We start from the raw sequence: 24,237 nt of genomic DNA, 5'->3' as shown, positions 1-24,237 counted from the left end.
AAGTACTGTTTCATCCAGACACACACAAAACATTCAGTGTGTCTGGGACAAAAAGTGAAGATAGCAGAAAACTGTCCCAAGAAGACAAAGTAGTTCAATATCTCTGTAATGTCTAATAAAATGCAGATATTTTATGTACCACTAATAATAGAATAGTAGCTTGGCTCTGTGACTAAAACTGTACTGCAGGTCCAAAGTGAGAATACAGTGCATACAGAAAAAAGAAATACAAGAGATCAATAGCTTCTAAAAGAAGGATAATAAGCAGATTTGCTAACTGGAACTGCTATCCATGCAACTAGTCCCAGATAGCTACCCCTGTGCTCACCCAGTTCCTCACCCAGTGGGAAGCCATTTAACCCACTGCCTGGACCTGCACAGGCCAGCACTGTACCCTGTGGGTGCCACTGATGTGCTGTGGCCTCCAGGAGGTCACACAAGCTTGGTTTCCTTGCTCTGTCCAACCTGGGGAGATGTCTGCCATTTCACACAGCAGGGTAAATGAAGTTTAGGAAAAAAATACCATATGAAAATAGAAATACATGGTTCTGATTTCTTAGTAGCACTGGTTAAGTCAAGTAAGACATAAAAAGTAATACTTTATTTTGTTAATTATATGTCCTGCAATCTCCTCATAAAACAACATTACATGCTGCCAACATCTGTGGTCTAGATATCATTGTGTGGAATTGCTTAAAATTTATGTGATGAGAGGTTTTTTTAAGCCCATAATAGTTTTCTGAGAAAATATGAAGGTCTGCTGGCAGACCCCTTTGCATTACCAGGGAGAAAGTCCATCACCTAAGGAAGCACAAAGATTTTCCTGCCATATTTGGTTTTCCTGGACTTCAACTGCTCTCTCCTGAAATTACTGGAGGCACACCGTGCTGCAATGTCCCCTGGCACCAATTACAAACACACGACTTCATGCTCAAGAGAGTCTCTTTTCCTCAGTAACTTGTTTTTAAATACATACACCATGCGTACTCACCACTGCCCACATTGCTCAGAATGAGCAATGAATGTCTCTTGCTGCAGTGCTGACCTTCTCTTTGTCTTTCTCTTTCAACTTACCAACATCTTCAACAGATTTTACCATATTCAGACCACTCGAGGTCATAAGTGCTTGGCTGACCAGGTAACTGGAGCTGGCAATCTTGAATTCTGCTCACCCCAAATTCTTCACATTATTTCTAAGTGTACCTGCCACAGTAAATAGCTTGGATTGGTCCTGAGTCATTTTGATTACGTCTGTATTAATAAACAACAAAAAAGCCAGGGACATTTTCTGGTGCTGGTGGCACTTGGCAGCCTGGTTCATATGTTAAATCTCCCTTTGCCTTGAGAGCAAGACAGCTGCAAACATCCTGCTTACAGGAAACAGGCCATGCTAATTCCCAAAAGATGTCTGGGAAGTTGCTACTTGATCTCAGTGAGTTTTACCAGGGACAGCTCACAAAAGTAAATTGTGGCTTTCTATCAGCTGTGAAGATTATCATAGAATCATAGAACCTTTTGATTTGAAAGAGACCCTTGAAGATTAACCTTTTTAGGAATCAATCTTTAAAGTCAACTCTCCTGTAATGAACAGGGACGCCTACAGCTAAATCAGGTACTCAGTACCCAATCCAGCCTGACCTTGAGAATTTCCAGGGATAAGACATCCACCACCCCTCTGGGCAACCTGTTGCAGTGCCTCAACACCCTTACTGTAAAAAACTTCTTCCTTATATCCAATCTAAATCTCCCTTTTTTTAGATAAAACCATTTCCCCTTGTCTTATCACAACAGACTCTGACACTGTTTTGTTTGGTAGCTCAGACATAGTTTTCGCATATCCTGAACAATATGTTCCATACCTCTAAATAATTTGCTGTTAGATAAGCCTTAAGTCTGACCATCCTGAAGAACTGAGCATCAAACCTATTGTTTTAAGTTATTCTTTTTTTTTTTCTTTATAGCTAAAGACTTCATTCGGAATTTGATGGAGAAGGATCCTAATAAAAGATACACTTGTGAGCAAGCAGCACGGCATCCTTGGTAAGCAGCAGTCACCACTGTGTGAACCACTCTGGACAGAAAACATCATTTCATGTTCATGGGTGGAAGCATTTTTTATGCCACATGGCTTACTCTATTAAATAACCCCTGCCTTTATCCTCTGGATAATGGGATGGACTTTAATCTCTTACAGCAACCTGCTGAGTATCTCTGTAAGGATTCACTGATATGATGCGCTGTGTTGACCGGAGTGCAGCAGTGGGATACACTGAAATTATCTCACCCAAGAAACACATAAAGGGGCAAAATATCAAATTCTGCAGGTATACAGAAAGATGGGTGTCAACGTGCACTTAAGGTCATTGCCAAGGTGATATCAGAGCACTTAAGAGCATCTCAGAAAGTAGGAAATCACCTTCTGTGCTTCAAAGACTTCATGCTCACAGTAAGGGCCTATTTTTGCATGCTGTTTGCCCTCTCTTGTTGAATGGGAGAGGCAGGAAACCAGAGAGTGGGATAAGCTGAGACTGCATTGGCTCCAGCAATTGGCACTACAGCTTCTCTGCAGTAACTACAGAGAAGAACTTGGACTGGCTGTGCTTGTAATTTAGTCCTCCACTAAGTGCTCTGCATGAGGTGATGCCTTGGCACATGGATGACTTGACCAGCATTACCTAAGGATTATATTACTGAAATAGGAATGGCTCATGTCTTTCAACCAACTCTGAATGGCTTAACATTACCCTACACTACCAGCTGCACCCAGAAATGAGCTTTTAGATACAAGCCTTCTGTGTCAAGGGTCATTTTATAAGAGGCAAGATATTATATTTGATTGTTACAACAGCTGCAACAGAAAGAAGTCAATGACAGGACATTTTCACCCCAGGTGCACATTAGACTGTGCTTTTTTTGCTATCACAGTTACCACAAACACTGTTTCCTTTTGCAGTTTCTGGACTTCTGGATAGATAAGAACTTAAGGCTGTGCATTTCTCAGGGAACAGAATTTTGTTCTGTGTGTCCTTTAGCCACTCAGAAAAGCTGCTAAGCCAGTGTCACAGCTAGCTCAGTAGCTTGATGGATCTTAAAACCATCCTGGTGATGCAATCATGTGTTCCACTACTTGAGCCCAGTGATCAGCCTCAAGTAGTGGAGCCAAGGGCATAAAGCATGCTAGCAAAAGCATAGGCAGAGATGTTACTGGTGATTTTCAGGGTAGTTTCAGCTTCAGGTGTTCATGCTTCACTCCCTGACACTCACTGGTTGGTCTCACCTCACTGCTGCTCCCATTCCTGGGACAACATGGACAGTAAATTCTTTTAAAGGTTTTTATAGACCTTTAAAAATACCATTCTGGCTTACTTGATTATGCTTTTTTTTACCAATACACTGATGAATTATCCTTATCATTAATTAATAATTTTGATAATTTGGCACTTGTGAAGCAGTAGTAAATTATGACTATGAAAGCAGACACTGATTTTGTCATGGTGGGAGTGAGATACCAATGTCTGACTGTTGCTTGCTGTGATACCAAATTAGGCTGAAGAGAAGATTGAGGCTCAGGATTTACAATTAAATAGCTGTAGAAGAGGTTTGGGATGCAAAGAAGGAAATTTAAATGATCAAAAAAGGCAAGGTTCTTTTTCATCTTCTTTTCATCCTCATCATCACAGTGAAGAAAGTTTTAAAGATGGTTATTAGCTGGGTCAGTGTCTAGCATCAATGTGAATGGAAGGTGGGGAGAAGTCAATACCTGGGACTGCCCTTCTTCCAATGTCTTATCAATAATTGTGTTTCCCATCAAGAAATGCTGTCTGTGTGACAAAAAAAAAAAAAAAAAAAGATATTTGGCAAGTGAAATCCAGCTTCTATGAGATGAAAAAAACACATATTTCTAAATGATACTAACCTGTACTTCAGGAAATTAAACAAGTTACAAAAGCCAGTATTAGAAATACAGAATAAACAACGGGAATGCAACTCCCAGCAGAGAATGAGGTGACCATTTGTATAACTGAGAGGCAGATTTTCCAAAGCCTTACATCCAAGATACACAAAGCGTAAGCATCCAGTTCTTGGCCCTGCTTCATCTGTGTTGGTTGCTGGAGTGCAACAAAGAAACGTGGCACTTGTAACACACACAGCTTCTGGGCCCTCCTAAAGGAACAAAGTGATTAAAAGTATTTTCATTTTTCTTTTTTTTTTTCTTTTTCTTGCATGTCATGGCCAGCAGCCGATGGAAACTCCCAGACTGCTCCATTATGTTTGGTATTTTCTACAGAATTTAATCTTTCTTTGAAAAACCAACCCCATAAAGGGATTTCTTCCATCTCTGTGGAAGGGGTCTTAAGCCCTTTTAAGCTTAAAACATTCACCATATTATCCCCACCCCACCCCAAATCCACCTCTGCCCCATGTGATCTGCAGACCACAGCAGATAGCAATGGCGGTACATGCCAGTGGGTTAAGGAGCAGCAGGGTTGTGCAGTGAAAGCAATGCATGAAGATATCCAGAGATGGCTTCAGGTCTGCCTCCCTCCTCTCCACTGTGTTCTTGAGCAGATGACTCAATGTGTTATTTCCCCTTGCTCTGAAAATCTTCCTGTAACGTAAATGTTGCAGTCATAGCTGTCTCTGGAGAGAGGTGCATTGATTTTTGGAGGGTTTGGATCCTGTCGTGGTAAACACTGCTCAGTTGTGGTTTTGGATAGTCAAGGCCACTCACCCGTGTGTTATCTGTTATTTCAGAACTAGTGCTAGGATCTCCTTTGCCAAGCCATTGCTCAAGAAGCACTTTCCACACAGATAGCTTATGCCAGGAAATCATGAGCTTTTACTGTTCCTTTTCTAATTCTAGCCATGATATCTGCTGCTGGCATCCTTGCCACCCCTTTGAAGTAGGGGGAAGGTCTTTTCAGTGGGGGAGGAGGAGTAGAGCTCAGTGCTTCTTCCCAGTGGTCAAATGTGTCCTTCCACTGCCTAGACATAAGCTTCCAGCAAGTCCAGGCTTGAGTTCCTTTGCCTTGTGGTGGCATTTTTTGTCATGGTAGTTGGAGATAGGGGTGCAAGTGTTTAACCAACAGAAACAGGCTACCATGACTATTTCAATGAGGACATCCCACCCCACCTTCTCACGTGAGCATGTGTTTTTCAGCATGTATCCAAGTTGCAACCTCACCTTCCATAGTGTCTGCATAGTATTGTCTTCAATGTGTGACAAAAACTAGTGCAAGTACATAAGTCTCCTGGCTTGGCTGGAGAAGAGGATGAAGCAGAGCAGTGTAAACAATGACGTGGCTCTATGTAGTGACATTTTCCAACTTTCTCTTTTCTTTCTCCTGTGAAGTCTTTTCCTGCAGTGAAATATCTCATTCAAAAGTTAGGAAGAAATCTGTCAAATCATGAATACTTAACACAGACATTATAGTCTAATTGTGATAAAAATATATACCTGTGTTTGAGATGGCTACCTGGTTGGGTGATTTTGTTGTTTCAGTATGTAATACTTAATGAAGAATAAATGGGTTCCAAAATATTCCACCAGTTTTAATTACTATGTTTTAATTTAAAACTTTCAAATTGCAAGAACTAGATCTTTCAAAATATGACATTTGTGCCTTTAAGGTTAGTAATCCCTTGGAATTTTGGAAAACTGCTCCAGAATAGCCAGCTATTCACATGACTAAATGTTTGTACAGGATCAGACCCTAAAAAAAGTAAATACTTCTTCCCAATGGCCCATTTTTCTGTGCTGTATCTGCTCCCCACATGCCTGCATTTACGTGATATTTTGCTATTTATAATCAAATGGCCTTGGCAGGAGGACGGTATGTTAAACTTGGAACTGGCAGAAAAGGAGGCTAATAATTGCAGTGAAATATGGTAGCAGAAGCAGTACAGTATGTAAGACTTGTTGGTATACTTGATTACACTCTAGCCTATACAATCTGTGCACTTATACAGATTTCTCCAGGTTAATGTACAGGTGACTTGTGCTTTCCATTGGAAAAATGATTTGTTCTATAGAGTATCTTTCACTGAACTTTTCACTGTTAGTGATGTGTTGCAAAGGTGCGATGTTCTGCTTCGTTATTCCATTGTGACTTTTCCAAAAGGATGTGGAAAATGGTGGTAACAAAAGAACAGGGTCATTTTGCTGCAGTTTGATATGTCTTAATGTTTCCCAAGCTCATATTAATGACAGAAATTAAATTTATTAAATATATTGCCATGTCAGAACCCACATCCTGTTCAAGGCAGCAGCTCAGGCTGCAGTAATTAAGGGTGAGAAGCAGAAACCCAAGAACCTGTTTTTTTTTCAGCTGTAGGACCACACTGCACTCCCATTGGGTGAAGCTGGGTCCTGCAGCCCCATGTCTGGCCCCAAATTCAGTCTCCAGCTTGTATGCAGAGGGAAAGAAAAGGGTCCTCAGTTGGAGAGCAGAGGATCTAACTGCTAAGAAGCTGATGTGGGAGCTGGAAGACATGCCATAAATATTTTTTTTTGCTTTGTCTTGCATTTCCCAAGTGACCTTAAATGTGATTTAAAGCTGTGCGCTGAAGCTGGTTCTAGCATCATAGGCAACTTGGAACATCTACATTGAAGGCTGTACATACCCCCTCCCTGTATTAACTGTATAGGTGGAAAGAAGGTTGTGGCACTTAAATTGTTTTGACACCTGTGTTAACAGATACGAGTGTGGCCTTCACCTTTCCCCACTGCCCATGGAGAAGAGGGGGTGGACAGCTGGGACATGCCGACATGCATCCCCACCTACGCTGAAGACTGTAAAGCTTTGGAAAAGACTGAGCCTCTGCAAATTATGACCATGACCCTGGGTGTTTATTATGTGCCAGAGAGCACGAGCCAGATAATAATTTCCACCCAAGGAATGGACACGATTTACAAAGAGCTCAGTTCTCTGACAGTGCTGTTTGAAGTGTGAAAAGGGCTCCCTGAAGAGAACTGCCAATGTTTACAACTTTAAATCAAACTCTTATCGAGTTCATCCCCACACTCTATTTATTTTGGAGCATTGCTGACACTTGTATGTGTGTATGCATATTTATACACATGCGTGTGTGTATATATGTGTATGTAAAGAAGAGTTATGATCCTTCAGCATTATCCACTGCAGCTAACTCCGCATTTCCTGTCATCATACTCAAGAGCATTTCCAAGCACTGTTTGGCCAGCACCACGTTTGAGTTGGCTGCCTTCAGTGTGTAGGAAGGTTCAGAAAATAATGAGAGATGAAAGACTCTGCCTGCCATCATGAACAGGGGGGACATGGCGTGCAAGATACATTTGCTTGCTGTATGATAAAAAAGAATCATCCAAAAGGAAACTCATTGTTTTTTCTTTGATGGAGGCTCCTTTCAAAGCTTAAAAGTCCTATGGCTAGATAAATTGCTGTGATAGCTTTGAAACTGGATAGAGAGCTAAAGTAAATTGCATACAATTAAATAATATCTGATTGTTAGATGAGATTCTAACAATGTACAGGACCTATTTATCTAATGTGCAGGACCAGATTTTCAATGGTTGATCATAAGCACTGTCCTTGTTAGCTTCAGGGGAAGTATATGTGATGGAGAGTAGTCTGATTGTGGTCACCGGTGTCCAATTCTTCGTGTTGACACACTCATAGGTTTACAACTTGGATTTAAGAAAAGTTTCAACACAAAGCTCCCCAAAGAGCAGTCAGGATGTAGCTGGGTGTGTGACTCCTTGCTTAGTGCTGGGTGATGCTCAGCTTGATAATAGATGGTTCATTGTTCAGGTTTGTTTAGTTTTCTTCTTATGTGTATGTAGTAACTAGAAGAAATATATTTACTTAGTCAGCAGGTATAGTTGGTAAAAACAAACAAGTTTCAGTGCTGCCATAGTTAACTTCTATGTTAACTGCAAATTTGACTAAAAAAACTCCATCAGTTTAACCTGATGCCGAAATCAGGTTAATCTCTGAAAGAGAATGTGGCTCCTTTTCATGGCAAGTGGAGCTGATTCTTATTGAAGGGCATGCTGTGATGAAGGAAGAAAAACTATTAAAGCCTTCCTGTCATGTAAGGAGAATTAAGATGGTATATAGCCTTTGGATGTGGAGAGTTGGAGAAAGGTGAAAGGGAAATTATAGCATTCTCTAAAAAGACTCTCTTTATTGACCTCATGTATCATTTTTGCATGGGAACTAAGGTTCATGGTTAAACAGGTTTAATATGGATGTGATGATGCTCACAGTACCCACCTTAGAGTGAGTTTGAATGTCCAAAACTCATCACATTGATTGTGTAAAAGACAGGACTTCTACCTGCTGACTCCCACCTCCCTTGCCTGCATATTTAAACCACTACAACTCCAGCAAACCAGCTCCAGAGGAAGAATGTTAACATTTCTTTTAGTTTCCTATAAGTAAATCTATACTATAAACACTGTAACACTCTGAGCATTTTATAAAGATTTGAAGGTTCTCCAAGTGCAAAATGCAGTATAAGTGCACAGTCCTCATGTTACAGCATTGCACTATCAACAGAATAGTTCTTTGGAGACCTCATGTAGAACAATCCCACAGCCAGCTTTGGCATCTGGATCTGTGTTTTGGGCCACAGCATTCAACATTCCAGCACGTGTTTGAACGTCTCCTGCTGTGCTAAATTAGCCCCAGGACTGCTGTTTAAAAATTAGAATATAAAAAGAGCTAATCCTTCTGGAGAGACCTTAGATGTAGAATGGTCTCCACCAATATAGTACTTGAGAGCTTCACAGGGTGTCTGTCCATCCCCTAGTGAAGTAAACAAGTGTTACTCTTATTTAGGAAACATCCAGACACTGAGGCAGATTTTCCAGGATTATCAGAGTTGCATATTCATCACAGTTTGTGGTAGTAGAAGACAGTCTGTGAACTACTGGGACCAGCAGCTTCTTTGTGAAATTACTGTGTTTTCCAGAAAATGATTCATAAACTAAAAAAAAAAATAGATGGCCTGTATTTGAGCTACATGTCTGATGAAAACTTTCATATAGCAAAAATGCATTTCCAAGTCCTTGTGGAGACTGATAAATCAGATCTGGGATAGCTGCAAGGGTATCATCCCCTAGGAACTTGTTCTGTGCATGTTTCCAAAATAAAATTTGACAAGTGGGAAATGTGATCTGTGCTTATACAGCTTGTTAACAAGCTTGTTCATAAAGAAAAATGCTTCATTATCCTGGGAGGAAAAAAATGTTCTTTGCAAATATAAGTAATCTTGTTGCAGCTCGGTCTTTTTGATCAGTTACTGAACAGACACTTTGGCTTGCAATTGTTCACATATGAAGTGTTTAGCTAAATGATTTCGTTTTCTTCCACATATCTGTGTTAGGACAGCCCCTGCTCCCAGCTATTGCATGTTGAGGGCATGTGCCTTCACTGAGGAGGTATTCTCGGATGGAGCAGAGTGTTTCTGACATTTTGGAGTGACTCTGACTAGAAATTGCTCTCCCATCACAAAACTCTTCTGGAGAGTATTTGCAACAAAAGGCCTAGATGCTGCTTCAAAATGCTTATAGCACACTGGACCTAATGGGAAATACAGACCAATGACCTCTCACCAGTGAGAGAAATGATCAGAAGGAGCCTTCTTAAGAGGAGGATCTAAAGATCTTCCAGTTCTCAAAACCTCTGCTTTTTTACTAATAAGACAGGCCAGGACAGGGTGTCAGGTGTCATTTGAGAGCCATGTTTTGTTGGTGGTGCCAATTATTCTGCCTTCTTTAGAGGACAGTGATGTGGCAGTGATGGTCAGCAGAGTGCCCTTCACAGATGGAGGTGGGCAATGGGAGCCCTGCTCCTTCCTGGCTCCAGTACTCTTGAGTAACTTAATATAGATTAGGTCAGTTGCAACAGGCTGACACTGTTACCTCTCCTTTTTTGGGCGTTGAAGTTTTAGCCCCTCATTTTCCTTCCAAAAGTAGTGTCTCTTATCTCTCACATCTTGGGTACATGTCACCAGCAGGAAAGAGGGGAGCAGTTTAGAGGAGACTGATCCTAGAGAGCACTAATTACATGTGCCATTGACATGAAAGAAGAAATTGTTGCATGTCCTTTGATGAAAAGAGTTACAGTTCAAAACGATCTGGACAAAATGAAATCAACTCATGGGATGCATAAATGGAAACAGCAGGCTGGGGTATGTAAGCAAAGCAGTGCTGCCATTCCGCTGCCTTAGTTGGAAAACAACGAAGAGTTTGGGTACCGCCCTCTAAGGAAGATGTGGACTTGTTGGAGAAAGTCCAGAGAAGCTCACTAGATCAGAGGATTAGAAAAATATGAGTTATGAGGAAACAGTGAAGGAATCAGTTTGTTTAGTCTAGAGAAGAGAAGATGGAGAGAAGGCATTATATCAGTCTTCAAATATGTGCAAGGATGCTTCAAAGACAAAGGGGATGAACGAGTTTCCATGTCTTATGAGAGAGAGTGGGGCACTGGAATAAGTAGTCTAAGGAGTCTACGTGTTTTAGAGATATTTAAGGATTGGTTAGCTAAATACCTGTCAAAATTACTTTGAGACAGCTGGGGTAGGGAATGGTCTAGATGACCATTGTGTTCCTCAGATTCTCTCATTCTGTTATTGGAGGTCCCCAGACTGGGAGGCTCTGAGTCTGATGTATGTCCCATTTCTTTTGATTTCTTATCATTTTCTTTTACTAATGGGCATAACACTTCTACACCCAGGCTAAAAAATTGATTTATGAAAACATCACATTTAATATAAGTGGCAAGCTTTGCTTCCTGGCTTCACTACATCAGGTAGCATTAATTACCCAAGTAATCCCCAACGTTAGTCCATGAACATGTCTGTTTTTCCAAAAGATCTCATGCCTTGGTGAATTAAATGAATCAACAAAATCCTCTTGAAACAGCTATGTTTACCAGAGATTGGGATGTGACTATCTATTCAAGACACTGCACAATATCAGTGAAGTTTCTCAGTCAAGTGTTGTTCAGCCTAAGCTATTCATGCAGGCAGTGCTAATATAGTAAGAGTCCATGTATCTGCTTTACTGTAAATCTACATTAATCATGACAAATGGCTATGTACATTGCAGTGTGGCAGGAAAATCTCCAATGCAAACAAAATTCAGACAGGTTGGAGTGGCTCTGGAAGTGACTGCATGGTTGAGGCTAAAAGTAGTCTCAGCCTGTTGATGTTAAATCTTTAGATGTAAAGGGAAAAAAAAAAAAAGGTATAATGTTTTCATCCAGGGCTGTAATTGTGATAGAAAGCAGTTGCACACCAACAAAAGAAGGTCGTACCTCTTTGTAGCTGCCAGACCTGCAAGTCTTATCTGTGCTTGCTTTTGTTGCTCCATATTTTCCACCACTGCTGCCAGCGGAGACAGAGGTGGGAAGTTTGAGGCCTCACGTGAATGAAATCAGCATCTCTGCAGCAGCACTCACACCTTGGACCAGACTTATCTGTTGAGGAGGAGGAGTATTCAAGGAGAGCATAAGATGCCTTAAAACCTGTCTTGTCTGCCTGTTTCAGGATTGCTGGTGATACGGCGCTCAGCAAGAACATCCATGAGTCTGTCAGCGCTCAGATCCGGAAGAACTTTGCAAAAAGCAAATGGAGAGTAAGTGACCCATCTCCAGGTCCAGGCATGTCAACTCTTTTAACACGAAGCTGCACAACTATTAATGCTAAAATATAAAGCTGCTTTTGTGGCCCAGCCTGTTGGATACCAGTTTGTCCCATCTTAGGTAACGTGGTGTCACAGGGCTGTTTATAGAGGGTGCTGCATCATGGCTGTGAACATCAGGAGTGTGACAGATGAGACTAGGTCTAAAGCACCAGCTGTGATTATATGTTGTAAGGTTATAGGGTCAGCCTTGGGGAGAGGACATGAAGTGACTGGGACACCAGTGAGCTCTGTTAGGAAGGATGTGTCCAGCACAGCCTCCCCTGTGGGCTGCCACATCCCAGCTGAGTGCTAGAAGGAGTGAGGATGCGGAGCAGGACTACTAGCTTAGAAAACAAGAATTAGGAAAAGCTGGGATAACAATGGACTCATCTTGGTTGAGCAACCAAGACAAGGGCAGAAATTGCCCTTCTGCCTCCACATTTTTATTTTTCTTTCTTTTCTTTTTTCCTTTCCCCAGCAAGCATTTAACGCCACAGCGGTGGTGCGACACATGCGGCGGTTACACCTCGGCAGCAGCCTGGACAACACGAGTGCCAGTGTCTCAGGCACACTCAGCCTCGCCACACCGCTGCCCGAATCCACCACCCGGAAAGACTGTGAGTAGTGGGAGCAAATCTGTAGGAAACGCATTTTCTCTCTGCCCTCCAGGCTGCAGTCCTTGCTGCCAGCAGGTGTTTAAAATAAGGACTGGAAATGGACTGAGGCTCTGGTGTTAAACTGGACAAAATGTAATGATTCTATTGGAAAACGTGACGCACTGAGAAGTTGAGCTTTCAGCTCAGTGTGGTATTTGGGAGGGCAATGTTCTTACAGTTGAGGTGGGAAAAAGACCCAGAGGCTGATCAGCAAATAGCTGTGTACTCAGCTGAAAGCTGGCAGAGTTTCATCCAACTGTTTGTGTTTGATTTTCAATGTTGAGATAAAACCCTTTTTTTTTTTTTAATTTTTTAAATCAGTTAAAATTGGCTTGCTTTTCATTTTCCATGAGGGAGACAGATCCTTCCAGTCCAACCCAACTGGAGCCAAATGAAGCTCCTGCAAAAGGAGGTTCAATTGTCTGAGAAGGCTCAGGCTCTGAGCACTGCCACAAAGCCCAGACCCTGCCCTGTTCGTTCTAGGCAGCTGTGGAGAAATTCAGGATGTGCAAAGGAGTCAGATGCTCAGGGTGTATATTTTTTCTGAATGCCAAGAGAGAAGACATGGCAGGGGAGGGAGCACTTGGAAGGCAGAAATGTTTCCTTAGCAGTGAAGCCTATTTAATCTCTGACTTCAGGGCATTTATTGTGTTCCCTTCTGTCCATCTGTAGAGATTTTTATTTCTGCCCAGTGCCAAACCCTATGGCTGCTGCCAAAAAAAAAAAAGCATCCCTGCCTCTGACATCTACAAAGGACTGATGCAGCACTGACCAGTAGCAAAGCACTTTAAGCATATGCTGGCAATGCAAAAATGTTGAAAACCCATACAGTGGAGAAATGCATCTTAATTTTGCTTCCTGCAATAGTACAAACCCCAGTTAAGTCTATGGCTTTTGTTGGCATAACTGGTGAGTGATAATGTCTATCCATCCAGTTGATGGATGATCAATATCAAAAGTTGATCATTATTGGCTCTGTGAATTCTGAATAGTAATGGGAAAATATCTGTCCATCACAAAGGGAAGAAATCAGCCTGCTTAATGGCTACAGCATCCCAAAGGTCTCTGGACAGAATCCAGCTATAATTTGCAGTGGATAAGTCAGCAAGAGTATGAAGGATAAAACCACATGTATTGACTAGTGATTTTTTTTTTCATGTCAGATATATAAAACATTCATTTATATACATATAAAGTATTCATTTCCAGGCGTTCCAGGTTAAATTCAACAGTAGAGCTTTCCAGAAAATGCTAAAGAGTTTTCCTTTCTCAGATGAATTTACTAAAGAGAAGAGTTAGGAGATGTTGGAAGTCCCAGGGAACTGGTAAGGAGAGTCAGGAGCAAATACAGGGAGTGACATTAAGAGGCAACTGATGTATTTTATACAGCCCACCAAATGCCTCCTTCTGGGAAGAAAGAAACCTTGGAGATCTGGAGAGTGTCTTCTCTCTTTTCTCCTTAGTGATTTTCTCTTGGGACAGATTTCTTGCACAGAAAAGATCCCATGTTGCAAGTTACATGAAACGTCTGTGACACCATTATAAAATATAATCCTGCCTTATGCTATTAGTAGTATGTTTAATGAGCTCTCTGGACAGTTTCAAATGAAGCAATTTCACATCACTAAAGACAATTAAATACAGCCCTAGCTTGAGAGAAGATTATGTCAGACTGCATCCTAATTCTTTTGCTCTGTTAAGTCAGAACAAGAACATACATGTGTACGGGTTACACTACCTGACTAGATGAACCAGTTGGGATTTCTGCAGTGCATTGATCTGATTTTCAGTCTCATCTGCCTGATTTGTTTTATTTAGATGTGACCGGGCTGCCTAGATTAATTAAAGAGCCTAGATCTCTGTCAAATGTCAATACTGCTGTGAAATGGGATGAGGATGAGAGTAGGTCCAGCGTAGCTGTCCCCAAAGCTGAAACATCATCTCCAGGCATAGGAAAGTAGGCAAAAGTCATAATAAGCATTGAAAAGATGCAAGAGGCCACACCACATCAGACTCTAGAGTTAGATATATTAATATAATTTCCATCCATCCCTTACTTACCAGGCTGGAAAAATTAACTGCATTTCTCATCACACTAAGCCTACATCTTTTCAGAGCTAGGTGCCACTTGTTGCTGCCGGGGTCCCACTCAGCTCCAAGTGGCACAGACCCCATGGGAGGACAAAATTCAAGGAGCTCCCCTGCAGAGTCTCCAAGGCTGCTGGGAGAGGGGCAGATGCAGAGTGGAAAGCTTTGTTGAGGACAGATTTTATTGCTCGTCATGAATGCTTTCCCTTGGAACAGTCAAGGTTGTGCTGGAATATCAAAATCTAGAATCAGTCATTCAACACTCAGCCCACTTTGTATTCTTCAGGTGTTATGCTTGGGAGGGCTGTGATTTTTAGGGAGGGTTCACTGGAAGTGGTTTGCTGGAGGGTTCACTGGAAGTGGGCACAGTCTATAAACTTTTCTGCTTAGCTGAAATCCCATTCTTTTCATTAAAAAAAAAAATCTGTGAGAAGTCTTTAATTAGTTCAAAAGCAGCTGCTGGGTAAAAGTTGTGTCTGAGCACTTTAGCTATATCAATTTATGTCTCTTAACTGGAAGTCTTGGAGACATACTGGTAAGTCCTGGAGCAACATAAGGTATTCCTGAAGTGATGTCCAAGTCACACAGATTTACATTTCCTCTAAATTTAAAGGAACTCACCAATGAGTTTGACCCACTATACTTTTTTATCAGTAGCTCAGCAGAATGCCTGGGGAAATGTTTTTAGCCCAGGTGCATAGTCTGTTCATTTAGCTAGATGTCCTTGATGAGAAATTTAATCATCTTTGAGGAAAATTACTTTGAGCAAATACAATGCTGGAGGGACTTTCAAATCCCACAGCTCTTTGTCTTAAGCCCCAGAAATCTGGCTGAACACATAGCAAAGCTGGACGTTTATTCATTGTGACATGTGTGTGCAACTGCTGGTGGCTGTGGGCCAGGAGGACAGAAGATCCCCATGGATGTACTCAGCCAACCCATCACTGAAGGAAGAGCACCGTCTCCAGCTGTGGTCCCCTCCTCCCATGAGCATGCTGCAGAAACAACACAAGCTCAAAAAAGCTCAAAAAAACTTTGCCCACATTCCCCCACTCCAAAATTAACATTTCTAACTGTGTTTCTGGCTTTCCTTTTAGGTATGTCTCCATCCACTCTCTGTAGTTTTGTTTCATCTGCTTCTTCAGGCGTTTCGGCGGTAGGAGGGGACCGGAGACCCAGACCCACCACAGTGACCACAGTGCACACAGGGAGCAAGTGAGAGCCCGTGTGGCCAGGAGCAGGCAGGCACAGGGCTGTGGATTCCTCCAAGCCACCCCTCGCCCTGCCCCACATACTCGACGAAGGACTAGAAGAAAGAAGATTTTTTATGGCCATATTTTATACTGCAATTCTGAAATATTTCATTTATCACAAACTGCAATGACTCCAGGGGGAACGGATCTAACAGTCTCTGGTGCTGTACATATATATACATATATACAAATATATATATATATATGTGAGTCTAGCAATGTTCTAACTAATGAACACTCATTCTTTTCCCCAGTGACTTACTCTTTTCTCAGTGTAGGTAACAGTATATGTTGTTGGTTTTTGTTTTTGTTTTCCATTAACTACAAACAACTGGATTATTTAAATAGATAAACTTTTCTGAGCATTACATATATTTTTTCTTTTAAGAAGTACTTCCAGTAATGTCTCTCCTCCCAGTTCTGGGGGAATATGCTGTTTCCGTAGGTAGGAGTTGGCATGAACTTTGCAGTGCAGGGGAATTGCAATGGCATGCCATTCCTCACTCCTCAGACTGTACTGCAAGTCTGTCTGGCTTTGGCAGAGCTGCTGCTGCTCAGAGTAAGAAACTGCTGCTTTCCCTCCCCTCCTCCTCCTTGAAAGCCATGGGCAGAGTTCAGTTGCCACCAGCCAGATTCCTGCAGAGCTGTGAGCCTGCAGTACCCTTGTTTGAGAGGAGAGGTTGGCACACATTACCTTTGAGGAGCAGACCAGAGCTGAGCAAAGAAAAGAACAGAGACTCATCCTCCAGCAATTTCCCCCTTGATAATCCCTTCCACTGTGCATTCTGGGCAGAGCAAAAGAAAAGGAAGATGTGGGGCCCAGAGTAGTAGTTGTCCTCTGCCACCATCTCACTGTGCCGCCCTTGTGGAGGACATTTAATTCCCATCCTCCCAGCCCATCTTTGTACTGGGAGCACACCCAGCCCATGCTCCCTGCACCACAGCTGCTGAACATCCACAGCTTAATGGAGCTTTGCCCTCTGCTGCTGATCCTCAACAGCTGTCAGAGTCAGCAGTCGTAAATGAGGATCAGGACCCAGATTGAATAGGAGCGATGCTTGCATTCCTCTATAAAGCTACAAAAATTAACTCAATTTCAGTTATTTTTAATTACTTAATGCATGCATTTTCAAGGCTACAAATCCTGGTGCATCATCTAGGAACAGTCATCCTTAATGTTGTGTAGTCATGCATTAATTCACCTTGGTATAGAGAGAAGAGCAAATCTGACATCGTTTACCCAACTGCTTCACATGACCCCAAACAGGTCCATCCTCTGCGAGAGGCACAAGCTTTGTGCTCATTTGCCATGTTCACAATTATCCTGCACAAAAAATTGTGAAAGCCAGTCACAGACTGAATGTATCGGGCAATAGTGAAAAGCCATAAGATACTCGTCATTGAGACCTCAGAATCTTTCTTCAGATTCACTTGGTTGGCTTTGACCAGCAGAGCTGGGATTTCATCCATCCTATTTTGTGTCCTAGGTGTTGGAAAAGCAGGTGGCAACGAGCACCAAACCCGTTTGAAGAGACCACCCTTTTGGTGGCACTTAGTAGGGTTCTAGTTTCCTTTCTATTAAGCTATTCTACATGTTCAGGGGACTGTAGCATATTTGAGTGAGTCTCCAATCTTGGGACAGCTGTCAATGCCTGCAGGGATTAGCAAAGCTCTTTTGGGTTGCATATGATCATTCACGGGCACACTTGGTCTGCTGTTGCTGTAGCAAAATCAGAAAGACACAGTGTCCTTGTTTTATGAAAGTTGCCACATATTGGTAGCAAAACTCCCTGTAATTTCCCCTCTGAGGACTTCTGACCAAGACCAAATAGCAGAAAGTGTCATGCCCAGACCATTGTCACGAGGTACTTGTCCTTCACTGACAAAGGGTCTTCCTGCAGTGGTAGCTGGAAATTGGGAAAGTAGAATTTACACTCTTGCCAAGGCTGCTTTATTTTGCCAGCTTAAGTAAGCAAGCCTTAGTTTAGGAGAGACTCCTATCACACAAATATGAGTTATTTTGAACACAAGTGATTTCATAAACTTGACTCTCTTTCAGTTCTATGTATGTACATGGTCAGTCTCCAGATTCTAAGTCAGTGGAGGTCCCAGTGGAGTTCCCATTTACTCACATGCATCCGAAAGCAGGATTTGGTTAAAGGGTATTTTTGTTTTTGCCCAACCATGGTTGGGACTCAGTGCTTCAGTGCTTCCTTTTCATATTCTCTTCTGAAATCTGAGGTTTGAGCTCAGTGTAGTTGGCTGAGGCCATCATGCAAAATACACCATCCAAATGTATCTTTGCAGGAAAGAAAGAAAAAGAAAGAGAAAGAAAGAAAGAAAGAAAGAAAGAAAGAAAGAAAGAAAGAAAGAAAGAAAGAAAGAAAGAAAGAAAGAAAGAAAGAAAGAAAGAAAGAAAGAAAGAAAGAAAGAAAGAAAGAAAGAAAGAAAGAAAGAAAGAAAGAAAGAAAGAAAGAAAGAAAGAAAGAAAGAAAGAAAGAAAGAAAGAAAGAAAGAAAGAAAGAAAGAAAGAAAGAAAGAAAGAAAGAAAGAAAGAAAGAAAGAAAGAAAGAAAGAAAGAAAGAAAGAAAGAAAGAAAGAAAGAAAGAAAGAAAGAAAGAAAGAAAGAAAGAAAGAAAGAAAGAAAGAAAGAAAGAAAGAAAAGAAAAGAAAAGAAAAGAAAAGAAAAGAAAAGAAAAGAAAAGAAAAGAAAAGAAAAGAAAAGAAAAGAAAAGAAAAGAAAAGAAAAGAAAAGAAAAGAAAAGAAAAGAAAGAGCAAATGGATTTCTATCTGCAAACCAAAGATCAGTGATGGGAGTTAAAGCAGATGTATTGTCCCATATCCTGCAGTTGTAGAGTTCCCATACACCAGCTTGCCCTCCATGCTCAAATTTCCTTTGTTTTTTTCCTGCAGGAGCATTTCTTCCTTCCAAACATGCAATTGTGTTTTTGTACCTAATATTCTTGCATAGTTATGTAATTTATCATCATTCTCATAGGCATGTTATCAACCACTGGGATCCTAACGTGAGCACTTAGAAGCAAAATTGTTTATGATACAATTTTGGGTGGTGGGAAGCTCTTCTTTTGCATCAGTAAAATATAGCTGGAGACCTGACCAAGTTTGTTGCATGCATAGAGATATCTCAAAACCAAGACCCAAAGTATTCTTTGGTTAAAACTTATCAGTTTAAACCAGACCAAATCTGTTTACCAGGATGACTTAGCAGCACTCGGATGAGAAGTGTAGGTGCTGGAGCCAATTGTCCTTTGGCAACAGACTGGCACAGCAAATGCTTCAGCATCACTCCAGTAAATAGTATGTGCCCAAAAGTAGAAGATTCGAAGCAAATCCAGATTTCGCCATGCAGAGCATGTAGAAAAATCCTTCTGGGCTCTTTCCCAATGGGCTGTCCTACTAAACATGGTGTGATTTACCCCTTGCATGAGGACTTCAGCCTGGACTGGCCTGTCTGTTACTCTTTTCTGCTTTACTTGACTGGCACCAATGTGTTTTTTGTTTGTAACTCATTTTCCTGAGCTCCTTCCCCTTCTTTTTCTTTGCTTGCAGCTTTGATTGTTGATTTTTACCTTCAGAGTCACAGAGGCCATCTTTGATGCCAACAGCAGTGCTCTTGCTGGGAAAAAAATAAAAAATAAAAATAAAAACCTAAAAAATAAAAACCTCCAGCTGTTCCTTAGCCTGCAGAAGAAGTGCGAGGACAGGTTGCCCGTGAACTCTGCGAGATGAAAGTCAGTGTTGCAGTGTCAGGGGCTTACACTGCTGATTTTGCATGTGAATTCATTCCCAGTGCATCCAAACTTCCTGCTGGATCACCCCTTCTGCAGCACAGAGTGGACGTTGGCCCCACCACACAGCATGGGGAGAGCAGGAGGACAGGGAAACATGGCAGTGATGCTTTCCTGAGACTGTTTTACCCTACTGGTGATGTCTTTTCTGTCCTGGTTGCTTTTGTGCAGGTGCCATTAAAGTAGTGGCCCCCCCCAAAAAAAAATATATATATAGGATTTGACCTGCTCCTTGTGTGTCGTGGTTGTGGTGCTGAAATAAACCAAGCAACAATAGAGAAATGAACCACAGAAAGCAGTATCAGCCCACTTGGTAGACATCTTTATGTAGTGCTACAGAAGGCATTAGAATAGATTTTGCTCTGTGCATGTTCCCTGCATACCTCCATGGCTACTGATAGTATTTTTTCTATGAGCAGTTTTAATTCCTGCTTAGCCCTGAGGAGCTTTGGAGTTTGCCCAAAGCATTTGCCAGTCCTTGGGGCCAGCACAGGCCCTGACTTCTGTCTTTTCTCCCCAAATCCTCTGCAAATCAGAGCTCAAGAGATACAATTGAAACCAGCCCCAAGGCTGCCCCTCCTTAAACATGACCCTTCTTTTAGCAAAACAAGCTCCCAGAGAAAAACAGACAGCTTTTCGCCATCAGCAAGAAAAGAGAGTGTTGTCCTTCAGCGTAAATTTGTAAGATCAGCTATAGGAAAAGCTCTGCTAAAATTTCCCCATTGAGTAAGAGCTCTAGGTCTGAGCAGTGCTAGCTAGGTAAGCCCTCCATAAAAACACCAGATCAGTTCTGACAGTGAGTTCATGCAGACAGTAAACTGTTGCTTTTTCTCCTTCTAAAGACCTGGAGGATTCTTATACTTGCAAAGTGTCAGTTTCTAGACTAAGCCCCAAGGTACCTTCTTTAGATGTTCCCATTTAATGAGATTACTTTTGCTCTTTCTCCTATGCATGTTTATCTGGTAGAACTGGAGCCTGAATGCATCCCTGAAATTATTCATGGGAAGGGAGTTTTGCCTTCGATATCACGCTTATTTGCACTAGAAACTCAATGCTAAGATTTACACTCATTCAAGCAAAGTGCAGAAACACACACAAAGATGACTGCATCCAAGGAAAACAGCATCAAAATCAAGCACAGAGGATGAGGAGCTGAGGAACCTGCTCACAAGCACTGTGCAAACAGTTTCCCCTGGTACATTTCTCATCCCTGACTTCTTGCCCAACAGCAGTTCTACCCCAGTCCACCCTTCCCTGAAACTGGGTCCTGCCTGTCTATCCCTGTGTACGTGCATGTGTGTGCATGTTGCAGCCCCAGGGATCACAGGTCCCACTGGTGGGAAGCCAGGAGCTGGCTCAGGTTTTTTGGTCTGACTTTGTGCTGTTGGGTCAAAGCTGTGTAAATAGTGTTTAAAGCCAAGGATAAAGGCTCTTTATCCAGACTGATTTTCAAGACCCCTTCCCCACTTTGAAGCAGGCTTTGTCCTCTGCTCTGTCCATTTTTTTTCTGCTATTATTTTTCCTCCACTTCATAAATTATAAGGTCAGAAGAGGCTCTTACATTTTTCCATGCCCTAGTGTGGAATCAGGGCATGTATGCTCGCGAGCGCTGTGAAAAAACACTGCTGAGCTAATGGTGACATCGAAATGTCCAATAGATGCATGTTACTGCACTGCATGTATTAAACTACTGTTCACTACTTTTGTATTTCCTGAGCCTTTTCTTCATGCACATTCAGTCCAGCCTTTTTTCCAAGGGGTTTCTTCTAGGTTTTGCTTTCAAATGACTCAATGTGTCTGTAACTTGAAATCCATTGTTAAGTTTGAGTAAATGCAAAAGCCAATGTTTTGTAAACAAGATACTGCAAAACCTGATAATGTATTTTGTCTTTCTGTGGAATGCTCTGCATGTACACAGCATGCACAGGAAGAGCCACCATCGAGAATAGCTTAAAACTATGCAGCAGTCACATACACACTACTAGAAACAGGGAGTCGGGGAGGGTCCCTCTGAATATGATGACAAAAAGGTTGAACTGCATCTAACATACCTTCCTGGGTTGTCTGTGCTCAGGTCTGCCAAGAAGTATGTCAGTGTGTCTCTTTAGGGTTGTGGGTTGGGTTTTTTTGGTTCTTTTTTCTTAGTCAAATCTTTGGCTGGTTTGTTCAATTCTTAGTATTTTTCTCTTCCCATGAGGGATTTCTTTCTTGCCTGCTGCAGAATGAACTGCATTGTGGGGACCAAGATGCTGTGATTATTTGCCTGAACTAATTAGGGCAACAAGTTGAGCTAATGAGCTCATCATTTTCAAAGCACATTCCCTAGTATCACCACCTAAATACTTGCACTCAGTCCTTCAGCACCTCCACATAGCAGCACCACCATCTATTCACTGAAGAGTTTGGAGCGGTATTTCTCCTTCCTCCACATGGAAATCGTGGCTTTGCTTTTTCTTCCCTCAACCATTGACCCATTTTCATTTGTGCTGGTCTTTCTATGGCAGAGCAGGTTACAGAATGGTCTCGTGGTGTTTTTAGCATACCTGCTCCAGTCCTTTTGTGAGAGTTGGCAGGACATTGGCTCCAGCTCCTCAACAGTCACTACTTTCATGTGGAAGATGTTCATTTTCCCAAAGCTCAAAACAAAGTCACCTTGAAAGGCTGAGAAGTGGCCTTCTGATACAAGCATGCTAAACTGCTTTAGGGAAAGCCCTGGTGGTATAAGGAGAAGATTGCCCTCCTTGGAAGCTATGTCATGGACAACTCTGCGGTGACTGAAAGAACCAAGAAGGCTTGAGCCTACCAGCCAGCATGCTGTGCCATCTCCAGGGCGCTGCCTACGGGTATAAAAATCATCATTAACAGTAGTTGTAAGTCTCCCCATCTCAGGTTGCCATGGCAGCATGTGGTGTGAGGCTCCAAGAGGAACTGGATGTGTACTGTGGTTCCCAGTGGGTGGGAGATCCTAGGAAGTTCTCAGAGCAGCTCTAAGTTTTTCCATCTATCACTTGCATCCCACAAGTCCAGCTGTTGTTGTGCATGCCTTCTCTTACCAGGGCTAGCCATAGCTTCACCCTCAAAGTGAAGAGCATGGAAGGCTGTGGCTTAGTGGGAGATACATTGTGGCTCACATTTCTGGTCAACCCAATGTCAGCACCCCATTGCTCATTTACGTCCAGTTAAGAAGCAGCATTTTGGTCAATTTGGGCCTTTTTTAATATATATTGTTATTTGATTTGGGTCAGCAAACAACCAATAGAAGCCCAGTTTGTCCAGAGCAGTGCCTCCCCAATATCCTCAACTGCAAAACATCTCTTGGCCGATTTTTAATGAAAATGCAAGCATGTTTTCTACAACTGCTTAAATCTTAATCAAGGAATGTCAGTGTGCCTAATATTGCAGGTCTTGTGATTGATACAAGTTCATAACAGCATCCATGTCCAAAAAGAAGGGTGAATGTGTATTTAATCCATGCATGTATTAAGGCATCGCAAAAGTTTTATCTGCATAATGAGTTTGCAATACTGCAAATTGTTAATGGGGCTACGTCGCAAGTGGTTCTCTGCCTTGACAATCATGTATACATATCGAGATTTCTATCATAATGAGAATTTAAAGGGATGATTGTTTTCCTCCAATAAATCCAGTTTAATCTCCCCGATGTGAGGTGTGATGTTTTTGAGTGCATGAGTCTTCACCTATGTTATAAAAAGGGAGTAACTAGTTTCTATGGTGGCTCCACTGTTTTATGCAATGGTTTCCAAAGGAGGACAGTCAGACTTTTTTTCCTTCTCCAATTCAGTCCTTAATCAAATGGATCAGAAGAGTGATTTGGTCATCTTTTTTTTTTTCCTGAAATTGCTATCGGAGTTGATGCTATATGGCAACATAAGGAGACATGTCTATCTCTTGGGGGTTGAGAGTATCTGTGTGTAAAGGAGATGCAGTTTTTAGGGACAGATGCACCCTTGAGTAGGTCCTTGTGGTTCACACAGCCTGTGGTAAGAATCATTGCCAGGGAAGAAACAAACACCAAAACCAATGTGTTTACTATTTCAAATCCATGGTATGTGACTGTGACCATGGAACTGGGATTAGATGCTGAACTGCACTGGGAAAGATGAGACAATCTTTCATTTGGGCTTTGGAAAAATATATCTATGGGAAGGTACATTTTTGGAAAAAATACATCTGTGTTAAAAAATTGATGACATTTTCAGGAGGATCAGCAAATCCTACTGAAAGACTTCATGTTCAAACTAGGAAACCTGAAAGTACAAAAATTGCTTTTGACCACTGGTATTGACAGGACGTTTTAAAGGCAGGACAAGCGTGACCTACTTGTGGTGTGACTCACAAGACTGAGTCATAGAGAATGCTGTTCTTCCTTATTTAGGGCCACATTCCAACCTGTGTAAGTCAGCTCTCCTGGTTTCTCTTGAATTCAGCAGATGTATGGTAGCTGAAGGCCTATCCCAAATTTCATTATTAAATGAAAATCTTAGCTTAGGAATAATTTCTTATATCTTAGATTTAAAATCATGCCTTCCTCTACTGTCACAATGGTCACTTAGAGTGCATGAAGCTTTCTCAAGTGCCCAGTGAGACAGGGCAGAAGATCACAACAGGACCACTGAAACACTAACACTGTAAGATGGCCTCTTAGTGTCATGTCAGTATTTACTTGACTTTTCTGTAGTTTCTTCACAGTTGCTGCAGAGAATTCTTGGCTGCTTGCATCAAATGACATAAAATGTCA

General features: G+C 41.8%; 1 protein-coding gene across 1 annotated transcript in view; it reads left to right on the top strand.

Moving 5' to 3' along the window:
• Positions 1 to 16,968, top strand: part of CAMK1D (calcium/calmodulin dependent protein kinase ID) — a 219,803-nt gene extending 202,835 nt beyond the window's left edge. The window contains exons 8-11 of the mRNA XM_065743758.1: positions 1,962 to 2,040; positions 11,536 to 11,623; positions 12,150 to 12,288; positions 15,513 to 16,968. Of these exons, the coding sequence (XP_065599830.1) occupies positions 1,962 to 2,040; positions 11,536 to 11,623; positions 12,150 to 12,288; positions 15,513 to 15,634 (428 nt within the window). The 3' untranslated portion in view covers positions 15,635 to 16,968. The remainder of the gene's footprint in view (positions 1 to 1,961; positions 2,041 to 11,535; positions 11,624 to 12,149; positions 12,289 to 15,512) is intronic.
• Positions 16,969 to 24,237: the final 7,269 nt, after the last annotated feature.

Source organism: Cyrtonyx montezumae, unplaced genomic scaffold (assembly GCF_038088225.1).
Source record: "Cyrtonyx montezumae isolate F1298 unplaced genomic scaffold, pur_monq_1.0 scaffold_3, whole genome shotgun sequence".
Taxonomy (NCBI): domain Eukaryota; kingdom Metazoa; phylum Chordata; class Aves; order Galliformes; family Odontophoridae; genus Cyrtonyx; species Cyrtonyx montezumae.
Note: the sequence above shows the minus strand (reverse complement) of the source record. Positions and strands in the feature narration are given on the sequence as shown.